This window comes from Anabrus simplex, chromosome 6, assembly GCF_040414725.1.
Source record: "Anabrus simplex isolate iqAnaSimp1 chromosome 6, ASM4041472v1, whole genome shotgun sequence".
NCBI classification, from domain to species: Eukaryota; Metazoa; Arthropoda; class Insecta; order Orthoptera; family Tettigoniidae; genus Anabrus; species Anabrus simplex.
Genome location: NC_090270.1, coordinates 298,167,223 through 298,193,847, shown reverse-complemented (window position 1 = coordinate 298,193,847; position 26,625 = coordinate 298,167,223). Strand labels below are relative to the sequence as shown.

The following is a 26,625-nucleotide window of genomic DNA, read 5'->3' as shown; positions in this document are numbered from 1 at the left end:
ACTGGTTTCATCACAATAAATTAACTATTAATGTCGCCAAAACAGAAAATATCCTATTTACCTTGGATAACACTGTAAATAATGGCTGCCGTAATTGTGTTAAATTATTAGGCCTACATGTAGATACAAGACTTACCTGGGAAATACATACATCAGAACTCTGTAAGAGATTAGCCAGGGTGTGGTATCTGTTGCGAAAACTGAAAACCTGCATCAGTCGAGATATGCTACTTGTATCCTATCATGCTTTCTTCCACCCTCATATACTGTATGGGATCAGGTTGTGGGGCAATTGTCCTACATCAAATAATGTATTTATTTGGCAGAAAAAGGCAGACCCGTCTAACTGCTGGAATAGAATTTAGAGACTCCTGTAAAACTTCCTTTGTGAGTCTAAAAATTATGACAGTTTCCTATTTACATTTTCTTACAAATATTATGCATGTGAAAGACAATCTTTCTGAATTTAAAGAAAGATCTACAGTTCACATGCAAAATACAAGAATGATCTGGATACTCCTCACTCCAGGCTTAGTAAAAGCACAAACAGCCACTGTTATCAACAACTTGAGATATACAATAAGTTTCCACTATCAATTTGAACATTAGACAATAGTGCATTTAACAGGGTACTGTCACAATTTTTAAGGAAAAAGGCATTTTATAGTGTAGAAGAGTATCTAGAATGTGGTATTTCAAAAACTGCTCTAATATAGGTAGCTAAAATAATTTTTCTAATGACTCAGGCATTATGGCTGAGATAATGTCTATAGATTATTTTTATTAATACTGACAATACTTAGTGTAAATTTTCTGCACTTGATGGTGGAAGCAATAAACTATCTAAAAGTGTTACTACATCTTCCGCATAACAATACCGTAGTTAAAATCCGTTGGTAGTATGCAAGAAAATATGTAACTTATAGTTTGAAAAACTGCAGCCTACATGTCTGGCTGTTTATCTGAGTCTTGGTACAGGCCCTTATACATATATTATCTGCGCACTTTTTAGTGATAGATTTTTGTACTCGTTGGAGAAGTAAGAAGGGTTCCGTTAATACTGCCAACTGAATGGAAATGAAATATGAATTGAATCGATAATATGATCGATCGATATGACTTTTATAAACCTTTATTATTTTAAGCAAACAACTGTGTCACACACACAATATATAATACTATATAACATTTTCCGTTGCGAAACGTGTTCCTAGCATGAATTCTATAGTTTGGCTTTGCTGTGTAAACAACAACAGTACGAGTACGTAAAGTGTACGCCAGATGTCGCACAGCGATGATAAGCGATGTGTTTCAAAGGTTGCCAATACGAATCTCGAAGATAACCGAAGTCGACCACTTCAGCACTAGGGTGTAAATCTATCACTAAAAAGTGCGCAGATAATACAGGGACATGGAAACATATATATACAGTATATTGGAGCACAGTTATGACAAAATGGATCAATAACTAATCGTGAATATTAGTCTTGAACATAGTTTTGATACTGTATCTTCTGAGAATATTGACAATTCTACCCTATACAAAGTGTATGTAAGGCAGAAAGGCAAAACAACTTTACACAACTTAATACCTACAAAATCATACAATAAACTTCAGAGTCATTCATTTTTCATATGTAAAACCAGTTTTGATTCATCAAATATATTTGGACAATGTAGCAAAATTATTATTCAAGTGCTTAGGGATGCACAATATATATAGGGCACTCAAATGAAAACCGAACACTCGCCATAACACACATTCCACGCTACAGGTCACCGTTGTTACATATCGATACTGCCAGTGCACAGTGACAACTCGTAGGTGCATGTAGTTGTTGGGTTATGTCTTTGTTGGTGCGCAAACTGCTCTAATATGTTCATCCAGTTGTAGAAACGGAGGCAAGTAAAGAAGAGCAAAGAAGTGAGGTTCATTTTCTGGTGGCTGAGAGTGCCGGAAAATGCAAAACTCATTGTCACATGTCTGCTATGTATGGTGAACACTGCATGTCCATGACGAGTGTGCACGAGAAGGGCGCACATCACTGCAAGATGATACATGCCCAGGACAGGGCAATCGAGCCGTTACTCCTGATGTGATAGGTCAGACTGATGGCCTTATCTGGGAAAACTGACGAATCACGGAGATAGAAATTTGTGTTTAGATCATTTGCACTTCTGCAAAATTTGCACGCAGTGGATTCCGCATCAACTGACGGAGGGACAAAAGACTGACAGAAAAGTGTCATTTCCGAGTCATCTGCAGCGGTACCACAAGGAAGAGTATGCGTTTCTGTCCCGTATCACAGGGGCCGAAACTTAGTGCCACCATTTCGAGCCCGAGAGCAAACGGCAAAGCCAACGATGGAAACATCTCAATTCTCCCCCGCCTAAGAAATCCAAAGCTGTTCACACAAGTTCCGGTGAAGTCATGATGACCTCCTTCTTTGACTGCAGAGGGTTCTCTGCTTATTGACCTCCTTGAGCATGGAACCACAATCAATGCGTGGCGCTATGAAAACACTTTGTTGTCCTCTGCAGAAACGTCTTAGAAAGGTTTTACTGTATTCCCCCAAAGAAAACCAGGATTCCATTACTGTCCAACATACCAAACTGAACTGAGCCATTGGAAGAGCTACCCCCAGGACATGAAAAAAGTGGTCAATCTGGAAGTCACCCAACAATCCGAGAACTGGAGTAGGAAGATTGAAAACCACCTTTCAGAAACGGGGTTTCTCTACATCTACCACTCTGTGTGACTGCGGAGAGTTACAGACCGTTGAGCATATGTGCAACAGTTCTCCTTGTCCTTCACCCTGCTCTACTGAAGAAATAATTTTTGTTACACCTCAGGCACTGGATGCTGTACGTTGTTGGGCAAATGTAATTTATTTTATTTTATATATTACCACTCTAAAGTACTTTGTTATCTGTATGATGTTTCTCAAATAAATAAATAAATAAATAAATAAATAAATACATAAACAAACAAACAAACAAACAAACAAACAAACAAACAAACAAACAAACAAACAAACCTCTCTAAATAACAAGACTAAGAATCAATTCTTGGTAATGAAACTGGTATGCCGAAATGAACAATACTGCAAATCTGTTCAATATGCTGTACACAAATATCGAAGCTCACAAAAGCATAAATTTAACATACATGCTTTTATTCCTACCTCATGTAAATTGGCTATTTGTATGGTTTCAACAAAGGGTGAAGGATTGACAGAAATCTTCTCATTCGCCAACTCTTCTTGTTTTATATTTTCTACATCATCTTCTACTTTCATTCCTGCATGATTCAATGACTTGCACTCTTCTTTAAGGATCACCATCTGCTCCTGAAATTCATGTAGTATACAATTTAATTTCATCTCCACATGAAATCAAAATTCGCCCACATATTCACACAATTCAATTTGGTATTAAGTACAGAGCTATCCTATTCACAGAATGTTACTGTAGCGGGTGATCTGAACTAACTGAATGTTAACTGAGAATGGAACGCGAATGACAGAAAGTATGAACAACAAATGGCAAGTTAATATGGGAAGGACAGCTGAATCAGAAAGTGATGGAATTAACCAGAGGGTAAAATATTCTAGATGTGGAGCTGATAAAACCACGTTAGCTCTATAGACAAACTGAAGTGATAGATGGTATAAGTCACCATGAAGCTGTTTTTGTAGTTAAATATTACTGTGTTGGAAAGGGATGTCATAAAATTAGGACTAATAGGTAATACCATATGGCTGATAAGAGATGCATGAGAAAATGTTTAAAAAGCAATTATGATCAATGGAAAATGGTAAATAAAAATGTAAACAGCCTATGGGATGGGTTTAACGCAATTTGTTGAGGAGTGTGAAAACAGATATGCACCTTCAAAAGAGGTAAGGAATGGTAAGGACCCATTATATGATAACAGGAAAATAAAGGGATTAAGGAGGAGATGCAAATTAGAAAGAAATAGATATAGGAATTGTTGCAGGAGTAAGGAGAGATTGAAGAAGTTTATTGGGAAATTGAATTTAGCAAAAAAAATCAGTTAAGGATAACTTGATGGCAAACATGATTGGCAGCCATATGAATTTCAGGGAGCAATGGAAGGATGTATATAGATACTTTAAGGCAGAAACAGGTTCAAGGAAGGGCATTCCAGGGATCATTAATGAACAAGGGGAGTATATATGTGAGGACTTACAGAAGGCAGTAGTATTCAGTCAGCAGTATGCAAAGTTAGTTAGATATAAAGATAACGTCCAGATAGAGGAGGCTGAAGAAATGCTTAAGTCAAGGAGGAGTATGTTTAGAAAACACTGCAAATCCAAATATTTAGGAGTCACACTGGAGTGTACTCTCACGTACAAGCAACACTGCCTGAACCCAAAGCTTAAAGTAAGTGCAAGGAACAGCATTCTTCAAAAGACAACAGGTTCTACCTGGAGAGCACACCTACCTACAGTGAAGACCACTGCACTTTGTGTTCTTCTGCAGCAGAGTATGCTAGTCCAGTTTGGTATATATCTGCCCATGTAAAGAAGTGGACAAGTCTCTTAATGAGACATGTTAAGTTGATTACAGGGTGCTTAAAACCTGTATCTGTTGTTAAACTCAACCTCCTGGCAAGCATCACCCCCATGACATCAGAATGGACGTAGCTGCAAATGTGGAGAGATACAAGGTTTCTCATCTCCAGTTTCAGCCTCTCCACAGTCATCAAGTTGCTAAAGAAAGGCTTAAATTGAGGAAGAGTTTTGTTTAAATGTCTACTATATTGGATATTCCCCCAAAGAAAACTAGGAATCAATTATAGTCCAACAAAAAATTGGACTGAGCCATTGGAAGAGCTACCCCCAGCACATGAAGAGAAGTGGTCAGTCTGGAAGTAACTATCATCTGAGAACCGGAGAGGAAGATCGAAGACCACCTTGCAGAAATGGGGTTCCTCTACTACATCTGCCACCTGTGTGACTGCAGAGAGTTACAGACCGTTGAGCACATGTGCAACTCTTCTCCTTGTCCTTCATCCTGCTCTACTGAGGAAATAATTTTTGCTGCATTTCAGGAATTGGATGCTGTATTTTACTAGACAAGTGGCCAGGCTGAGTGGCTCAGACTGTTAAGGCGCTGGCCTTCTGACACCAGCTTGACAGGTTCGATCCTGGCTCAGTCCAGTGGTATTTGAAGGTGCTGAAATACATCAGCCTTGTGCGGTAGATTTACTGGCACGTTAAAGAACTCCTGCGGGACTAAATTCCGGCACCTCTCCATCTCCGAAAACCATAAACGTAGTTAGTAGGATGTAAAGCCAATAACATTAATGGGCAAATGTCATTTAATTTAATTATTTTATATATTACGACCCTAATATAATTTATATGTAGGAGTTTCCAACACAAATAAATAAATAAACCAAACTCTCTAAATAACAAGACTGCAAATCAGTTCTTGATAATGAAACTGATATGCTGAAATGCCAACAATACTGCAAATCCATTCAGTATGGATTGCACAAATATCTAAGCTCACAACGGCATAAATTTAACATACATGCCTTTATTCTTACCTCATGTAAATTGGCTATTGGTAGAGTTTCAATAAAGGGTGAAGGATTGACAGAAATCTTCTCATATGTCAACTCTTCTTGTTTTATATTTTCTACTCCATCTTCTATTTTTATTCCTGCATGATTGAATGGCTTGCACTCTTCTTTAAGGATCACCATCTGCTCCTGAAATTCATGTAGTACAAGTACAAAATTTAATTTCATCTCCACTGGAAATCAAAATTTGCCCACACATTCACATAACTCAATTTGGTATTAGGTATAGAGCTATGTTAAAAATAACTATTTTGCTTTGATTTGGTCACACAACTGAACTAAATAACCAACAATACAATAGAGTATCTACCATAAAATACATATTTAAAGACCATCACTAATAGGCAGTGAATGATAATTGTTTCGTGAATTTCCACGGTCCAGAGAGGAAAAGAAGCGTGAGGGGTAAATGGCTGGACAAAGCATGAACCAAAGATTAAATTTTGACAATATATAGTTAAATTTTCTTTTCTTTATTGAAGGAAAATATTTTCAGAAATAACAAAAGTGACAGAAATTTAACAACAGGAAACAAATGGACAAGCTTAAAATCTTGGTAAATTCACAACAGGAGAGTAAGGATTCCCATTTTACACAAGACCTAGAGTCAAAAATCAGATCAATAGGTCTTATAATTTCACAAATCTTTGGCATTAATTAGGTGAGGCACTAGCCTTTACACAAGAAGTTCCTTAACAAAGGGAATACAAAATAGTACTTGTTTCTATAATAAAAAGAAGCAGAAGCTTCCAGAACAAATCACCACGAAGGGATTCGAACCCTCAACTTCGGAGTTACATTAAGAACGGTCTTGAATTCTGAACAAGTTATAGTTTACAATTTACAATGCCTTCATGGGCCTCCAACTCACATTAGTTTAATGAATTCACATCAAGACACCTCTAGTTACATTTTGCAGAATTCCTTTTCTGCTCTAAAAGCTTAAACAGCTTTCACACTTGCTACCCTTATTTCATAGGGGAGCCACACCGGAAAGGCAGATCGAAAGATCCAGAAAATACAGGAGCCAAAGCCCACACTACGAGCCAAGAAATGGTAAACAAAGGTTAAATGGAAAGGCCAAGATTAAAAATGAAATGGAGGCTGAACCCACTCAAGCACTCCGAGTACAAGACTAATGACAAAACTTTTTTTTTGCTAGTTGCTTTACGTCGCACCGACACAGATAGGTCTTATGGCGACAACGGGACAGAAAAGGGCTAGGAGTGGGAAGGAAGCGGCCGTGGCCTTAATTAATGTACAGCCCCAGCATTTGCCTGGTGTGAAAATGGAAAACCACAGAAAACCATTTTCAGGGCTGCCGACAGTGGGGTTCGAACCTACTATCTCCCAAATACTGGATACTGGCCGCACTTACGCGACTGCAGCTATCGAGCTCGGTAATGACAAAACCTAGTAGGGCTTAAGGCCCAATGACACAGAGGATAAGCCATGCTACATGGTAATTTAGAAATTGAAAACTTAGTCACCAGAAAAGAAAGTGAATAAGGGAAAAACAAGGGTACCCACTCGTGCGTCCATATATTTTACGTAGTCCCCTTTCGGAGTATTACATTAAGTCTGTAGACTGCCTAGAAAACTTACATTTTAAATCCTAACAAAAGAAGCAAACCCTACATTTAATTTACAGGAAATGCAAATCAACTTAACCATTACATGCTAAGGGGAACGCTGGAATCTTCCCTCTGTCACACATAGATGAAGTTCACATAGTTAGATGATAGTTCTGCTTTACCATATGCCAGCCCCAGCCTCGACAACCGAGTCCTGAAGGAGATCTCCTCAATTAACATAGCACTCTCGAAGTCCCGATGAAGATTGACACTTTAGGTTCAAACTCACAGCTATATGTAGGGGGCTGGCTGACTGTTCTACAACAATGACATAATTAAACTGTTTGATTGGTGGAACATTACGTCATTAGGCAGAAATATGATTGGTTGATCAAAGTTCCAGAGTGATAACTCAAACATAAGTCAAAAACAACTGAAGGGGGGATCAAGTTATCAAACCCTAAAATATGAATATTCCTGATCAAGTTGATTACACTTCGACCCACTTGGTGGCACTTAGAATCAACAGTGGTGACACATCTTGTGAAGATATATTAAACTTTGTAGATATGGTAAAGTTCGAAGAGTTTCTGTTAGATTTCACTGCAGGCAGATAAGTGAGAATTAAAACTCAGGGAGAGGCCGTACTAGTCACAATGATGATGATGGTAATAAAATATTTTAACATACAGTTTCACCCACTTAGGACCATGATTAACACTCCTCAGCCTAACTAGATTTCCAGTACCCTTTCAGTTTCGTGAAGAATGCGGTTCTTTGCTCTTCAGATCACTTTGTGCCAGATATTCCTCTCCTCTTTCTGGAAGATCCTTTATCCTTTTTATCCAGGCCCTGAACTTACTTCTTTCTTGAACCATTACCTCAATGGCACTGGTCAGATCCTGAGGTTACCAAAGGGGTTGTACATTTCCAAGTTGTTAGAAGCTCAAGAATTCTGTGATATTCCAGAGTTAGGCATTTGAGAGAGATGACCATAAAACATGAGTGTAGTCATTATTTTGTGGTAAGGTATCTCTTTCTGCAGTAGGTGTGTCAGTTATAAATTACTGAGAATGGGAAGCAGTAAGGGATTTGCAGTAATGTTCTGGATGAGCTTTAATAATACGGAATCCCAGATCTTTACCCAGTTGACTGGAATGAAGACATGGTTTTCTATTCAAGACATCACTGATTTTTAAAGATTTGTTGTTTAAGGAAGTCATGGGAATCCGAGTAGAGATATTTAGATTAAGATTCATCATTGTGCTAGAATGACTGACATAACCTGATAACCTGAGAGGGTTAATGTTATTTGATTATGGAATAATAACAGAGGATTTTGAAGAATGATGGTTATTACAAGCATAGGGCTTACAGTAGTCAATAGGGAAAGGGACTACATCATGGTAAACGCTCAGAAAACTGAAATATTGTATCAATCACAAATAAGCCCTAGAGCCAGAGCTAACCCAATGGTATAACATAAAAAAGTTATTAATGATCCAAGTTGTTTAACATCCATCAGTTCTTAACAGAAGCCGGGATGTTGGAATTTTGTACCCCAGTAGTTCTTTAACGTGCTGGAAGCCAATGACATGGAGCTCTCACCTTTAAACATCCTTAAAAGCCATCGACCTGTCGGATTTGAACCCATTAACTTGGGATTAGTAGACCAATGCCATATCCACTATACCACTGCAGCCGGCAGTCAAAAGTAAAAATCAGTCTGATACCTCTGACTGTACTGTACAGAATACAATATGGGAGACAATTCCGACATATGCTAAGAGTACAATAGTGGAGAATCCCGATGAGAAGAAGAGGCTTAACTTTTGACTCTATCATTTCCAGACTACGGTTCATTATCTCAAATTGATTAATTTGCCGTCCTCCATCATTCCTGAAAGTTTGTAACATCATCATCAAGGTTACACCCTGTATATAACAAACACTACTCGATAAAATATTATTTAAGACGCTTACTTAAACCACTATTATGTCTGCAGAATGAAAAAGAACAATAAAAAAGAGTAAGGAGATGAACACCTCGACTAAGCACAATGTTATTTTACTAGTAACTATTCTCATCTTAGAACCTGTATTGAAGATCAACTATGATGTAAAAATACAATGGTTTATTACAATCCACCTATTCAATACATAAAATTAGCTTAGTTAGGATTACATCCTTACTAAATTGTTATAGATGGTACATGTTTTGCTCATTTTCTGAGCATCATCAGCCACTATAATTTCTCTACGATGATTAAGATCTTGACCTTCAACTTTTGAATTAATTTATGCTACTTTATAAACATATGCTATTTTACCAAATTCTTTGACAATCTTAATTAATTACAATGTTTATGTATGTATAGCTATGGATCTAAAAGCTTTGCTGATACGTACATAATCAATTTAATCTATTACAGATTTAAAAAGTTTGTTCTTTAAGCTAAAAACATGAATTGTCTAAAATCTTGAAGATAACATTCTCTCTGAAATACAGAAAATGAACAAGACTCTGTTAATGAACTCATTAAAACTTAAGATCTGGCTAAAATATTTTGTTTATGTTTTTAGAACATTTAGGCGTCTTTAAATCTTCATGCTTCTTCATCTTATGAATTAAAACTAATTGGGTTTAGTATGTCTACCATAAATGATATTGTAGTTTCTCCCTATCGTTGACTTAATTCTCGAATGACTTGTTATATGTCAGAAGTCTGTCTGTTCTTTTATTCCTAAAGTGCTGTGTGCTTGTATGGGGCATTAGTCTAAAGGGACGCTCTAACTTAAAGCTGAAATTTTATGTGAACACTCCAAATTTAGACTTGAGCTTGTTGATATATCTGTAACAAGGAAAAATTACGTGTAAATATCTTTTATTAGTCTGTGTGAGCCTCGCCTTAAAAGGAATCATCACTTACCCCTCCGACTGCTGCCTATATGTCTGGTAGTGTTTACAACTTCGTGACAAATGCTTGTCGCTCCGTTAGCACTCCTTGTATTGTACAAGTGAGTGCGTTTTGGTGAGGAGTGGGAAGAGGAAGTAGAACTGGGCAGTGCATTGAAGGCTGGTGTGGATTGTGGAGGGGAACGCCTAGACGAAACATAGGGAGGGGTTGAGTTTGTTTGTGTAGTGGGATTATTGATATTTTTAGGAACGAAAATGTTGGAAAATTTATTTATATCCGACTTAAGTGTTTGTATTCATTTTGATAATTGTTCTAATAGGGGATTCTTGCTTGTTGTTTAAAGGGGCCTAACATCGAGGTCATAGGCCCAATAGGAGATTCCTTACTTCGATCTTATCATTTAGGTTTCTATCTTTGTTAAACTGCTGATCTAAATGAATGTAAATATTTTCCAACTCTGTCATCAATTTTCACTTTTCTATTTTTATTTATTATTCTTAAATCTCTCTCTATGGTTGTGAAACGGTGTCCAGTTTCTTGTATGTGAATACTCATTGCGGAATGTTTATTATGCTTTGCCGCATTAACATATTCTAGGTATCTAGTAAGAAACCTTCGACCAGCTTGGCCAACGAACAAAAATTCGCACTCAGCACAAGTGATTCTACACATTCCTGATCCTTGATATTGGTTATTGTTTGAATTACCTTATTATGATTGAAAAAAAAAAATTAAATAAAAATCTTTAAATAATCTCGACCGTAACATGAAATTCACTAAATTTCCTCCGAAAACAATAACTCAATAAATTTTCTGGACATCAATATAAAGAGTACAGGAAACAAATTTGATTTTCAAATTTACAGAAAACTGACGTATGCCCCTGTAACAATTAAACATGAATCACTCCATCCTAAATCTCACAAACAAGCAGCTTTTTTCAGTTTGGTTTACAGAGCCCTAAAAATTCCTCTTACAAACAACAGTTAAGGAAGGAGCCCAATTTCATAAAGAACCTACCTTCAATCAATGGTTATAAAACAAAAATGGTCAATAAGATCATCAATAAGATGAAACTGAAAATGGCTACTAATTTCATCCCTATAAAACCAAAAATCCAAGTTTGCAACATTTACTTTTACTAATCCAGCCATATACCAAGTTACTAATCCTATAAGAAAACGGGAAATCCATACTGCCTTTAAAACCCAAAACACAAACCGAAATATATATAAACAACACATTATTGTTAGTATTAGGGAACATGGTGTTGTAGCGACGTAACTGTTTGCCTTCATTCCAGCAACCTTGGTTTGATTCCCGGTGTAGATGGGGTGGGATTTTCAGTTGAAAATACTGTGGTGTCCAGAAGAGCATGCGACCCTAAATCCCCAGCCATAACTCTTTCATGCTTCAAAGCGCGCAGAGACCCTGAGCAAGCGGGATAAACTCCGGATGATGATGGTGGTGATGATTATTATTATAGTTAATATTATTTGGCATCCAGCAACAATCATTCATTTTTTTCTTATGATCGTAATATACTCATACTTCACGGGTACGAGGGTAAACAAATTGGACTTAGGGGTACGCCAACCAAAAGTTTGAATACCATTGATCTACTGTAGGTCATCGGCCCCTTGGAATAATTTCCCAAGGGAGATGTTTGATAATTTCCAACTTCTTTGGAACCATTTAAGAAAAGACTAGGTTAAACAAACGATAGGGAATCTGCTGCCTGGATGAGAGCCCTAAATGCAGATCAGTGGTGACTAACTGATTGTGAATACCGAGATATTAAGACTCTTTTCCTCCTTCACTCAGTACCTTATAACTCACAAATTAAATCTTTTTTTTTCAAAATAATTACTACACAATTTGAGGACTCTCACCTCATGTACAGATTTCAATGACAGGTTTTGTAAAGGGGAAGATATCTCCAAGTCAGGTTGCTGCTCCTTACATAGAATGTTATGCTGCTGTAAAAAAAAAAAGACAAGTTAATTATCGTGAAAATCATACCAAATACCAAGTATACCCTCTCATGGGTGAATTATTCCTCTAATTACAAGGTTAGTTCATTCAAACATTCAAGTTCATTCAAACTTGACAGCTTCAGGACCGAAAAATTTGTCTGTTACACAGGAGTGGCTACTCAAGGGTAGGTATGAAACAAGTATCATTAGGAATATGTAGGAACACAATAACCCAAAAACTCTTGCAAATTAGTGTACAGTTACAGTATACTGTACTACATTTCTGCAATGTGCTGTACACATACAAAAAAAGTTCTAGACAAAAGCACTTCTATGGAAACATCTATTGAACACAATGTACACTATTACCATACACTATGCTAAATTTAAGAATAGCATTTCAGTCTCTGAAACTTCAAATCAATATGTACATGTAACAAACTACAGTAAAACACTAACACTCGAAAGAATCCTTACTGGTTGTTTGTTTTGTACATTTTGGTTTAGCACCGATATTTTCATTATTACAAATAAAGTTTTGGTATTTCCACCTATTCAATACAAAATTTAATGCTGTATTCAACTACAACATTTATATAATTATACAGTACTAGTTTCGACACATAATAGTGTCATCCTAAGCAGTAATTGAAAAATAGGCATACATACAATTCATAATAAGACATAATAAGACTTAAAGAAAAGGGTGTGGAAAACTATTTAAAACTGTTTAGAAAATATTAACACATTAAAAACATTTATAACAAGTGAAAAACTTGCAAGTCAGTTATATGTTGAAAGATTTCATTAAGGTCTGTTTATAGACAGCCGATTGCGATGTTCTTGAATTTGTGCTCTTGATAAAATGATGCGTTTCATTCATGTGTATAATGCAGCAATATCTTAAAAGTTGTGAAGGCTTGCAATTTTTAGTTTATGTCCTAGGCTTATGAGGTGGAAAACATTCAGATGGCTTCTTAAGATCTTACTAGAGCGTATGTTTCTTAGTTCAATATGGAACCTGTAATGAAATGAAACGCCATTAAAAAACTTATGTTGGAATTGTCTGAATCTGTACAACCTAAATGATAAAGATGAAATGTTTTTAAAGGGGGAAGACTCACCTCAAACTGCCGTAGGACGAACCTCCTGTTAGCCACACGCTATGACCGGCGAGACAGCATTGAGTGTGTGTTCGCAATTGAACGATGTTAGGAGGGGGAAATAGGGTCGGGCCGAGGCGGCGCGTGTGGATCGCGCATGTGGGGAGAATCAGGTGGGCGTGGGCTGCAGAACGAATAACGAGATAACTTATTGCGTATTATGCGTAAAACATATTTACTGTTATGCGTAAAATTAAATTCTTGTTTGGAATCTAGACTTTATTAAGAAATGTTATCAAAAAGTTGAAAAGGACTTTCGGAGTTTCAGAAATATCATTAAGATTAAGATTGGCATTAAAGTATTGGTCTATATGAATGTAGCATAATTCCATAGCGTCGAGTAATGGTCCTTTACTCAAAGATTCTAGTATTTGGATATCCTGTTCCAAATTTGTGAAATTATGTTTTTAATCATGTATATGTAGCCCGACAGCGGAAAATCTATTATATTTTACTGCGTTGACATGCTCAGCATATTTAATCTTAAAGTTGCGCCCTGTTTCCCCTAGGTAGGCGCTGCCGCAGTCATTGCATTGAAATCTGTAAACACCTGAACTTAGATAAGGGTTGGATTTATTTAAGGTAGCTATGTTGTATAAAACATCGGAACTTTTATTATCCGTTCAAAAAGAAATCTTTACATTGTTCTTTTTAAATATGTTGGTAACTCTATGAATGCTATTATTAAACGTAAAGGTTGAATACGAATTATGACTTTGTTTATCCCTAATGAGCTTAGTTTGTGGGCGATGTTTAATCTTATTGATTATGCCTTCAATAAAAGAAGTCTTGTAGCCGTTAGCGTGAGATATTTTACGGACAATATTCAACAGATTTCAATGCAATGACTGCGGCAACGCCTACCTAGGGCAAACAGGGCGCAACTTTAAGATTAAATACGCTGAGCATGTCAACGCAGTAAAATATAATAGATTTCCCGCTGTCGGGCTACATATACATGATTTAAAACATAATTTCACAAATTTGGAACAGGATATCCAAATACTAGAATCTTTGAGTAAAGGACCATTACTAGACGCTATGGAATTATGCTACATTCATATAGACCAATACTTTAATGCCAATCTTAATCTTAATGATATTTCTGAAACTCCGAAAGTCCTTTTCAACTTTTTGATAACATTTCTTAATAAAGTCTAGATTCCAAACAAGAATTTAATTTTACGCATAACAGTAAACATGTTTTACGCATAATACGCAATAAGTTATCTCGTTATTCGTTCTGCAGCCCACGCCCACCTGATTCTCCCCACATGCGCGATCCACACGCGCCGCCTCGGCCCGACCCTATTTCCCCCTCCTAACATCGTCCGACTGCGAACACACACTCAATGCTGTCTCGTCGGTCATAGAGTGTGGCTAACAGGAGGTTCGTCCTACGGCAGTTTGAGGCGAGTCTTCCCCCTTTAAAAAAATTTCATCTTTATCATTTAGGTTGTACAGATTCAGACAATTCCAACATAAGTTTTTTAATGGCGTTTCATTTCATTACAGGTTCCATATTGAACTAAGAAACATACGCTCTAGTAAGATCTTAAGAAGCCATCTGAATGTTTTCCACCTCATAAGCCAAGGACATAAACTAAAAATTGCAAGCCTTCACAACTTTTAAGATATTGCTGCATTATACACATGAATGAAACGCATCATTTTATCAAAAGCACAAATTCAAGAACATCGCAACCGGCTGTCTATGAAGAGACCTTAATGAACTTGTTGCGAACGACGAAATAACATATCGGCCGCACATAACAATGTTCAGTTTCATAGGCGCACAAATACAATTTTGAAACAAATCAAATGGAGCACCAGACTGCCCCAAACTAGCAGACATAAACACATCACTCATAAGGTGATTCAAACATTTATTACACATGAATAAAACACTGCATATTTACACATTATGTACAACAAATTCGGAGGTACACCAAAACACGTGTACTGCTGCCGGTCGCCACGTTCAGAGTCTGTGTATGAAACAAAAACGCAGCAGCACATTGCCAACTGTGACAAAATGAAATGCGGCAGGCGAGTACCAACACAAAGGCTGCAACAGAACTCTTTTAACATATAACTGACTTGCAAGTTTTTCACTTGTTATAAATGTTTTTAATGTGTTAATATTTTCAAAACAGTTTTAAATAGTTTTCCACACACTTTACTTTACGTCTTATTATGAATTGTATGTATGCCTATTTTTCAATTACAGCTGAGGATGACACTATTATGCGTTGAAACTAGTACTGTATAATTATATAAATGTTGTAGTTGAATACAGCATTAAATTTTGTATTGAATAGGTGGAAATACCAAAACTTTATTTATTTGTAATTCTTAGTTCAATACGGAATAATGAAATTTCTTACGTTAAATTTTCATTATGTCTTCTAAAAATTCACATCCTTTTCATTGCATTGTAACAATAAATTCTTCCAGCCGCTTTACAAAGCCCAGAGCCTCACAGTACGGGGTTATTGGTAGAGCCCTGCACGGATGCGGATATCCTTGAAGTTAGTGTTTTGGCGGATACAAATTGTATGACAGTGCGGATAATTTTGCTGATAATTTCTAAATAATGATGTTTATTTATTTTCACTCAAGTGTACTCTTATTTTTGCTTGTGGTTAAGTGACCCTTGACATTGGTATGGGAGAATAATGATATATAAAGAACATCGAGTCCATAAAGCCGTAAAACTGACGTAAGCCTAACTCACTCCTGGCCACAATTATTGGAGGGAAGCAACAGAGGTCAATACGTCGGTAGTTGTTGCAAGAGAAAATCCCGGATAAACCTGTGACTGTGGCGGTCTGGTGCCAGGTACCAGCCCTATTGTATTATGATAACAGATCTATCCGTTCCAATACCCTGGGTGTAATATACTGTAGATAAATATTTACATCTACAGATAACCATTTTGCGGATGAGGATAACCATACGCAGAAGCGGATGTGCGGATGCGGAGCAGATAATATTTTGTGTATCTGCCCAGAGCTCTAGTTATTGGCAGCCCCCCCACTTATGGCGGTGGTAGAATACATTCACTAAAAGGGCCTTGAGGGGCTCTTAACACGGAAGCGTGCGTTGGCGACCATGTTGCCCTTACCTGAGTCTTGGTACTCCTTCCACTTACTAGTGTCATGTTCCTCACTTTCATCTATCCTATCCGATGTTCCTTAGTAAAGTCTTTTTTTAACAACCTCGACGGTATTAGAGAATTCGAGGACTAGAGGGTCCTTCATTTTCATTTCCTTGGTGGCGCCCTTGACTTTCTTTGGCCAATAATTTTATTTTTCAAAGTTATTTACAATAGTTTACCTCTGACATCCAGACCTGAAGTCTGTGTCCTTCATCGAGGCAGTCACACATGTTAAAGTCAGCATCAGCGTTATCATCAATGTCTGCATTTGCCTATCAACGATACTTGAATAGAACTGCAATGAATCATTACTCCTCCAGTCGTCACCAAATCTCTGCTTTTGTAGGTTGTTAATATTGTTCTTTGAGTATCACACTATGACCTGAAGCATCAGAGAACGATAAGAAACTCAATTATTTAGATCTAACGATCATCCGACAACCTAGTTCATTGAGCTATAAGATTTTTAGAAAAACAACACAAACCGCTAAGTTCACCAAGTCAGGTGTTTATAGACTCAATTGTAATAACTGTAACACATCTTATGTCAGTCAAACATGTAGGAGCTTCCATACAAGATATTTAGAGCATGTTAACACCCTGAAATATAACAGATTTTCGGCCAAGGGACAGCACATGGGTGTTAATAACTGTAAGTTCACTAATATCAATCAAGACATGAACATTCTCAAAGTTATACAAAAAGGCCCCCTGCTAAATATAACAGAAAATTATTTTATCTATCTGGAACAGTTTTTCAATCCCAACTTCAATCTAAATGAAATTTCGGAAAAATCAAACATTTTATTTGACCTTTTAATTCCTATCTTTAGTAATCATGTCTCAGATAAAAAGAATTATTTTATAATCTTTTTAAATTTGCCTCTCAGCAGCAGTCTTTCTTTCAACATCCTTTAGCCCCACCTTAGACACCCCTTCTCCCCTCCCCCTCCCCTTACCTACTCCTTTGTTTACATTGCCTGCTTCCTACAGCAGGTCAGTAGTTGTTCCAGATTGTTCTACATCAGACGTTAGAGGTAAATCTCCTAAATGCCGGGCTGAGTGGCTCAGACGGTTAAGGCGCTGGCCTTCTAACCCCAACTTGGCAGGTTCAATCCTGGCTCAGTCCGGTGGTATTTGAAGGTGCTCAAATACAACAGCCCCATGTCAGTAGATTTACTGGCACGTTAAAGAACTCCTGCGGGACTACATTCCGGCACCTCGGCATCTCCGAAGACCTTAAAAAGTAGTTAGTGGGACGTAAAGCAAATAACATTATTATTAATCTCCTAAATAATTTTTGTCCTCTTAATTTCTTTTCTGTATGTTTATTTGTTCCTAATTCTAGCTGTCATTTCCAGATTTACTTTTTTGCCTGAGGTCCTAAGTGAACTTTAAGTCAGCATATCATGACAAGAAGATCATAACCAAAAATTTTGTTATTATATGTAATTTAATATTATAATTATTCTTGCAACATTGTCTTTGTCTGTTATACATATGTTTTAGTTAACACACAATCTGTTAAATTTATTTGGCTGACGATGGCCACTAAGTGGCTGAAACTAGTTCCAAGACTTATGTAATATCATTTACTTGAAAAGGTGGACCCTCTTGTCAATTTATTCTTATAACTGCACTTCAATACGGAACAAAAATGAAATTTAGTAACATATTGTACAGCATACAAAAGGCAGTAAACTTTGTAGAATGTCACACCGGAGTTTTGTTTGTGATATTTATAAACACATATACTGTCGGCGTAATTGTAACAGATATATTTCAGAATGAATGAAAACATTCTTATCCTAAAAGTAACATTTAAACATGATTTTTTTGGGTGCATATTTCAGAGTTCCAACTGCTTTTTCATGTGCCGTGAAACTTTATCCTGGTCCTAATTGCTCACAGTACGGGCCGATACATTTCTTGGTAAAAACATCCAGTACTGTCACTGTAACCGTGATATGTGTATTTCATATTGACTGCAAAATCTTAACCTAAAATCAGACTTTAAACGTGGTTACTGGGCATGAATTTCAATGTTCCGACTGTTCCTTCACGCTCCATGCAACTTTTCACTGGCCATCATTACACACAGTACACCCGGTACAGGTACTTTCCTGCTGACACAGAGCATGCCAAGTTGTCTTGCGAAGTTATCTCTTCCGCGCAGTTAGAGTTCTGTGTCGTGTGCCAGCACAGAGTACCAAAACACTCCACATCAAGCTCCTAATGTTTTGGAACAGCTGACTGTTCCAGTCTACCCAACCCTACTGGAAGTATGCCTGAAGAGCTGCATTCGACCTTGGGCTGAACATGAATTTACTTTTTCTACCTAAATATTCTGAGTACAATACTTCCTGAAGGAGTGAATCAAACTGGAAATCAATAATTTAACACTTTCAAAATCAACTGCATAGGGAGCAGAGTAACAGAAATGTTAAATATTGGAAAACACCGAGCTCGATAGCTGCAGTCACTTAAGTGCGGCCAGTATTCAGGAGATAGTGGGTTCAAACCCCACTGTCGGCAGCCCTGAAGATGGTTTTCCGTGGTTTCCCATTTTCACACCAGGCTGTACCTTAATTAAGGCCACAGCTGCTTCGTAACCACTCCTAGCCCTTTCCTGTCCCATCGTTGCCATAAGACCTATCTGTGTCGGTGCAACGTAAAGCAACTTGTAAAAAAAAAAGAAAAAGAAGGAAATCCTTCAATCTCTTGTGAAAATTTTGGAGACTTGACATCAAGGTTATATAATATCCAATACAGAATAATATACTCATACTTTTCTATGGTGCTCTTTAGTCAGATGTTTCCACCTGCTGTGTTCAGAGTGACGAACCTTGTTTTTCTATAAGCAAATATGCTACCTCTTAGAGTAGAATAAAAGATGACATCGCTGATTTTATGCATTTATTTGAATCAAGCACTGTTTTATGTTGGACAAATTAATTACTTTTTTTTTTTGCTAGGGGCTTTACGTCGCACCGACACAGATAGGTCTTATGGCGACGATGGGATGGGAAAGGCCTAGGAGTTGGAAGGAAGCGGCCGTGGCCTTAATTAAGGTACAGCCCCAGCATTTGCCTGGTGTGAAAATGGAAAACCACGGAAAACCATTTTCAGGGCTGCCGATAGTGGGATTCGAACCTACTATCTCCCGGATGCAAGCTCACAGCCGCGCGCCTCTACGCGCACGGCCAACTCGCCCGGTAAAATTAATTACTAATATGTGAAAGAAGGTCATTCATTGCATTATAAATCTATTTTTTTAATACCCGATTCTATATTTTTTTTACAATTTGCTTTACATCATACCAACACAGATAGGTCTTATGGCAAAAATGGGATTGGTAAGGGCTGGGATTGGAAAGGTAGCAACCAGTGACTTAATTGAAGTACAGCATTTTCCTGGTGTGAAAATGGGAAACCACACAAAACCATCTTCAGGTCTGCTAACAGTGGGATTCAAACCTGCTATATCTCGAATGTAAGCTGATAGCTACGTGACCCAAACTATGCAGACACTTGCTCAGTTTGGTTCCTATAACTCATTAAGCTAAAACCTAATGGATTGGAGCCAAATTTAACAGAAACTTCATATCTGGCCATGGGTCATTTGAAATTCACGGGCTGTATGTTTTACATGTGCACATCTCAGCTATCCCTGAACCTTAATACCAGGTTTTGATATGTTCTGTTTAGCCCATTCCCATGATGTCGACACAAACCAATAAACAAAACTTGAACTGAATCTATTTTTTTACTTTTGTATAGTTAATCTGAGATAAATACAAATTATGTGGCAAAATCTGAAGTGTAAACACAAAAATTATAATTGTATTAATACAAATTTTTCTTTTACATACTTTTTGTATTTTATTAACCTCTGACAGTCTTCTTCTTCTTCTTCTTCTTCTTCTTCTTCTTCGCACTTATCTCACTTTGCCACAGGGTCCGCTGTTTTGCACACCAGTCGCCACTTTTTTCTGTTAATTAAGGGCATCATGAGGAGACAAACAGGTGTGTGGCATGTCTTCTTTTAGACAATCAAGCCACTGCTTCATATGTCGCTCATAGGCCTGACATCAATCTGAGTTGAAGCACAGAGCAGAGGGCCTCCAGCGTGAGTGGTTTATGTTCCTCACAAGTAAAAGTCCATAGAAGTAAGAACTGGCGACCATGGAGGAAACTCAATGGGCCCTCTTTGTGCAATCCAATGTCCCTGCAGACTGCCATCCAGGAAAGTTCATGCTGCTACACCGTAGTGTAGTGTACCCCTTCCTTTTCGCAGAAGACTTAATCATCAGCTCCATAAAGTGCGCGTACAGCTGAGAAATGTAATGTGTGTAATATTTCCAAGTACTCCTTTCCAGTGATAGTATCATCAAAGAAAAAAGGTCCTACTAAGCCCCTAAATGACAGTCCACACCAGACATTAACCCCTGGTAGATTGACGACCTTGTCCACATGAACACGCGTGCGGGTTTTCCGGCGCCCAGTAGACACAGTTACCGTCGATTCACTGTTCCATTAAATTTAAACTGGGCTTCCTCACACCACACTACCTTAGTCAGAAAGTGTTCACCTTGACTTACCATTTGTGATACCATTCGCAAAACTGCAGTAGACAATCAGGATAGTCATCATTAAGTGCATGCATAACCACACTAGTATTACAGAAATTGGAATTCTGATACTTTACCTCAGTTGGCTTTGCAGTACATCACAATAGTCATCTCCAGGTTCTTAGGTGTAAAGGATAATCGGTCAGTGTTCTCCCTAGGACCATTTTAATGGACGCACCGCCCTGCCGTTTTTGCAGACCACCCAGCTAACATAACCCAGATACATGCTAATTAGGTAATATTAATACATATTCGCATCATTGTGTGCTCCAAATTAAAATGTAAATACTGTAAAACTGTGCATTTAAATGATAAATCATTATTGTTAGCATATCGCATCAATTACACCAATGTTTAAATGTTTAGCTTGACTGTAACGTAGTGTCGTGCACAAGCGGTGTCTGGATTAGCATGGAATCGCACGAGAGCATTCGATTCCTCATGACGTCACACACCCATATGGCAATCTACAGCAACCGAGTAGTAAGCCCCGGTATTTGATTATGAACAAGCAGTAGAACACTACAACATCTTGTTTGTTATAATAACACTAAATTAGTTAATGTTTACCTGCCTGATATTACTGTTAATGCACTTCGTGGATCAGTGGTAGATATAGTGGGTTCGAACCCAGCAGAGGTAGCTGGATTTTTTAAGGGCAACATTCCATGTCGTACGATGTCAGCGTGTAAAAGATCTCTGGTGACATATTTGGTGTTTATCCAACAAAATTCATAAAAACTCAGCCTAGACGCCCAAGAGAGATTCGGTTTACTCTGTATGTCATCTAGTAGGCCTAGAGTAAAACAGAACGCCAATATTGACGAGCAAGCAGCCAGATGGCGTCAAATTATATATTTGCACACGGTAGCTAGGTTATATTATTATTAATGCCCTGAAGTTTTCGTATTCATATTTTACGTAGTATTCCCTGCCTGGCTACTAATTCCTGCCACCCAGCTGATGAAAATTTCTGGGGAGAACACTGATCGGTTTTCAGACAACATGTTGCAAAACATTGAGAGATTTCCCTCCACATCAACAGATGATAAGAGTTCGTAATTGAAGCAAATATCTTCCTATTCAAAATATTTACTTCAAAAGATCTCCTTTCAATATTTCACTTATCTTACACATAATTTAATGCCCCTGTTTTTTCTTACTACAGAAAAGATGTTTAAAAGGTGATCGATGAACTAATGATTATTTGAACTGAGAACTGGCAGTATAGATGTAGTTGAAAGAAAGTGAAAACTTTGCAAAAAAAAAAAAGCTGTCAAGACATAAAAAAGGCTAAAAAGGACCTATAAGCCAACAAAGGCAAAAAAGGACTAATAAACCCCACCAATTTCTGGCCTACAATGATCCAGAATGAACATAAATTTTGTTGGGCCTCTTTTTCGAACACTCGAGAAAATAAGAATTTTTCCTCAACTTCCGAGCCCTAGTGATCACACATCGTCCAATAAACCAGAAGTGGCTCATACACTACTCATTATCATCTTATGAGTGTTGCATTGGGCACATCCAACAGATTGTTTGAAATTTCTTCAGTAATACTGGAAAATTTATCCTATGCTTGACTAACTAGTGACAGTGTCTTAACTGCAATAAATTTTCCTAACTCAAATTTTTTCATTTACCTCCGTTAATATTATCCATTGCCTTCTCTTTTTGTTGCTCTTTTTTTACTCCAACATGACTGTGCAATTCTGCATTCATCATTTTCAGAATTTTCTGTTCATTGTTGCTTTTCTCTCTTTTATGAATAGCTATAAACCGAGACATATACAAACTAGGGACAATTAAATGGTAGGTTGTTGAATGATAATGAGAAAATTTTAGAAAGATGGCAGGAATATTTTGAAAAGCTCGTGAATGAAGAAAATCCCAGAGTAGGGAAGGACGAAGAGCCATGCAGAACATAAGGAATAGTTACAAAATGCATTAAAGAAAATGAGACATTGTAATACTGTGGGGCTAGGTAACATACCAGTGGATGTGTGGAAAGCTTTAGGAGAGGAAGCAGTAGAATGGCCCACAGATTTCTTCAACAACAGAAAGAAGAATGAAAAGGTGCCAGATGAATGGAGAATGTGTGTGCTGGTATCAACTTACAAGATAAAAGGGGACATATAGGCTTCTGGAAACTACAAAGACATTAAACTCATGAGCCATACTATGGAACTGTGGGAGACTGGTACAACGGTGGATAAGGCAGCAAGAAATGATGAGTCAAGAAAAGTTGGGTTTTATGCCTGTCAAAGGAGCTACAGATGTCATTTTTTTTTTTTTTGCTATGAGGCTATGAATAGAGAAGTGAATGGAAGAGAACAAGTCCTTGTCACTGATCTTCATTGATAAGAAGGCCTATAATAGAATACCAAGGGCAGAGTTATCGATATGTCTGTGTAGGAAAGGCCTTGAAAATACATACATTAATGCCCTTTATTTACCTGATATGAGTGTAATAAATGCCTCATGGTTTAGCACATCCTTGACTGCTTCAGAATTTTCCATACCATTTATAACTGAAATGCCAAAAAAGTAAATTCATGGTAAGATACATGATTCTTTCATTTTACAAATGAAGATTTGCATGAGAACTTATGAATAGCTGTAACAAATAAATTAAAGTTCCCACGAGAACCTACAAATAGCTGTGACTCGCATAAATTAAATGCTAAATCAGGGAATGGGAAGGGCAGAAAAATGGTATGCCAATGGATTTTTGCCCATCCTTCAAAAATTCACTACTTCAGCTGGAATTGAAAACGAGATCATGAGTTGGGCACACTATCTATGATCCACTGGGGCATTACAACTATGAAAAAGTTCATAGAAACTTGGTCGGGGACTAATAGATTCAGTTTATACATAAAACTAGTGGCTTGTCAAAGCATCAGCCCTAATTTATTGAGAATATTTAAACATATTACAATAAAGTGAGAAACAAAACCTAATTATGAAGATTTGTTCTTCAATAATGTCAGCAAAGTAGCCCAGGTGTTGTGCCATTCAACAACAGTACCGTATTTGCTCGCATATAACTCACACTTTTTTGACTATAAATAAGTGTGAACATTTTCCGTGCGCGATATATGCGGGGATGTGTGTGCAAAAGATCGTATTCCCAAGAAAAAATGTAAAATTTGCAATAAGCTATTGAAACAAGACAACTGGCATACTTACCCTGTTCATAATCACTGCCTTCAATCTCAGAGCTATTCCTGCGATCATCATTCCGGTCACCATCCCATACTGCAACATCCTGACTTCTGTCCAACGCATTTGTGATGCCCGTCTTCAAGAAACTTTTCATAATAACATCTGTCGACACCCTAATCCAATCATACACTAGTTCACCTGACAGCCTCTTTATTTTGCCTGCTGGTTTCAACTCCTGCTCCCCACCTGCCATTCATTCGGCGTACAATTTATGTACGCTGTCCTTGAAGGGCTTGTTGACAGAAACATCTAGGAGCTGTAGACAAAGTATGAGTTCACCAGGAATTACAATGAGATCATTTTCATTTCCTGAAGACGTTTCTTTGTGTCTTCCACCAAGTGTCCACAGAAACTGTCCCACACTAGCACTGCTGGGCATCGAAGCAGTGCTCGTAGCCGTGCTTCTCACACCATGCGGACCCAGTCCCGGACAAGAGCTGTATCCATTTATCCTTTCTCTTGAATCCGTTCATGAATGCCTTCGGGAAACTTCGCTTTAGGCACTGTTTTTTTTTTTTTTTTTCTTTTGAAAATAATGTACGGTGGTAATTTTCTTCCAACTGCAGTTATTGCTAGCATGACAGTGCAACGCTGTTTTTCACACCCAGTTGTACGTATAAGCACACTAGATTCTCCATTCATGTTGACTGTGGTGTTGCATGGCATGTCGAAGTTTATCGGACTTTGATCTGCACTGCCAATTTGAGATAAGAGGTAGTTATTTTTCTTCCGCATTGCTATCACATGGTGACGAAGATCTACGATTCTGTCGTTGAAATCGCATGGCATTCTCTGACAGAGATATATTCGCCTTCGCAGACACAATCCTTTTCGCGTCATGAATCTACGAATCCAACCCCAGCTCACTTTCAGATTCAAACAACTGATTCCTCCTTTAATCTCTAATTCGCATACTCTGAAATGTAGCATCTCGTGCGAGATACTAAAGCCATTATTTTGCAACTCTGTAACGTAATGAAGCAACTTGTCTACGAGCTCAGAAAACTTACCAGTTTTTGGCCCTCTAAATGCCTAATGTGTTCAGTTGGTGGTTTCTAGAGCAGCTTTCTGTTTACGCCAGTAGTGACCATTAAACTCAGTCACACTGAATTCTCGACCAGCAGCTCTGTTACCATGTGCTGCAGCATATTTTATCACTTTGAGTTTAAACCCAGCTGTATAACTCCTACATTTCTCCATCACTTAAAGATCGACCGAATCAAAAAAAGATTAACTGAGAAACAACAATGGAACGTGACGATAGAATACTGATACTTGTCGACAATACAACAGATGGACAATACCTAATACCGTGATCACTTGACTGCCTGGATAGGGAAACACTCTCAGTTCATGTGATCAGCTCTGCCGGACGGATAGCGATAAGCATATTGACAAAGATGAAAGAGTGAGAGGGATGGCTGAGAGTGATTGACTGGCTAGGAATGCAGCCTTGGGACAAGGGTTTGTGAGTTAGGTATATTTGTTAAAACAGCTAGCCTCAACCATTCTTCAGGTAGAAAGAAATGTAGCTTTTTCTTGTACTGTCACATACAAAGTACCATAACAACAATTGGTACAGTCCCAATATTTAATGTAGGCACATCCACGGAATACCCAAACTTTATTTCATGTCTGTACCGTATGTCTTTATGACATCAGAAATTAATGCGAGTTATGTGTGGTGATTTCTTCCTGCTATTTCAAATGTTAAAAGTGGGGTGCGAAATATACGCAGTGGCGAGTCATATGTGAGCAAATATGGTATTTTGTGTGTAGCATACACGATTTTCTTCATATTTACCACATCACCATCTTGGCTTTGTTCACACATTTTGTTAATGACTACCTGTACATCTGTTGGAGCCTGAACACCACTTAGAGCTGCCCAGAAGTGAAATGTGGAGCTAGACAGTCAACATATTAAATATTCAAGAAATGATCAGATATCGTACATTCATCCAATAAAGGATTTCTGAAAGACAGTCTGCACAGATGTACCTGACCTGAGGTAACTTTCAACATGTGTGTGTGTGTGTGTGTGTGTGTGTGTGTGTGTGTGCGCGCGCGCGCGCGTGTGTGCGCGCGCGGGTGCATGTGTGGAATTCCAATGCTGAGATTCGTTAAATAAATATGGCTGTGTTTGCAGGCCTTCTTCACATAACAGTACTCAGCACAGGTAAAGTAGATGAAATATGCCAAAAGCTCAAAAAGAACTGAAGGGCCAATGGCCTGGCTGATTCGGACCTGCCAACCAACAGGCGATGAATTTCATAAGTAATAACTAATAAGTTTCATTATGGATTCGTATTTGACAATGATCACTATCATGGGTGAGGAAGGTCTATCTATTCAATACCA

General features: G+C 37.8%; 1 protein-coding gene across 1 annotated transcript in view; it reads right to left on the bottom strand.

Moving 5' to 3' along the window:
* LOC136875761 (zinc finger protein 69 homolog B) overlaps positions 1–26,625 on the bottom strand; it is a 64,401-nt gene that overhangs the window by 23,889 nt on the left and 13,887 nt on the right. The window contains exons 3-5 of the mRNA XM_067149342.2: positions 11,999–12,085; positions 5,579–5,743; positions 3,186–3,350 (exon numbers count right to left, since the gene is read on the bottom strand). Coding sequence (XP_067005443.2) covers positions 3,186–3,350; positions 5,579–5,743; positions 11,999–12,085 — 417 coding nt within the window. The remainder of the gene's footprint in view (positions 1–3,185; positions 3,351–5,578; positions 5,744–11,998; positions 12,086–26,625) is intronic.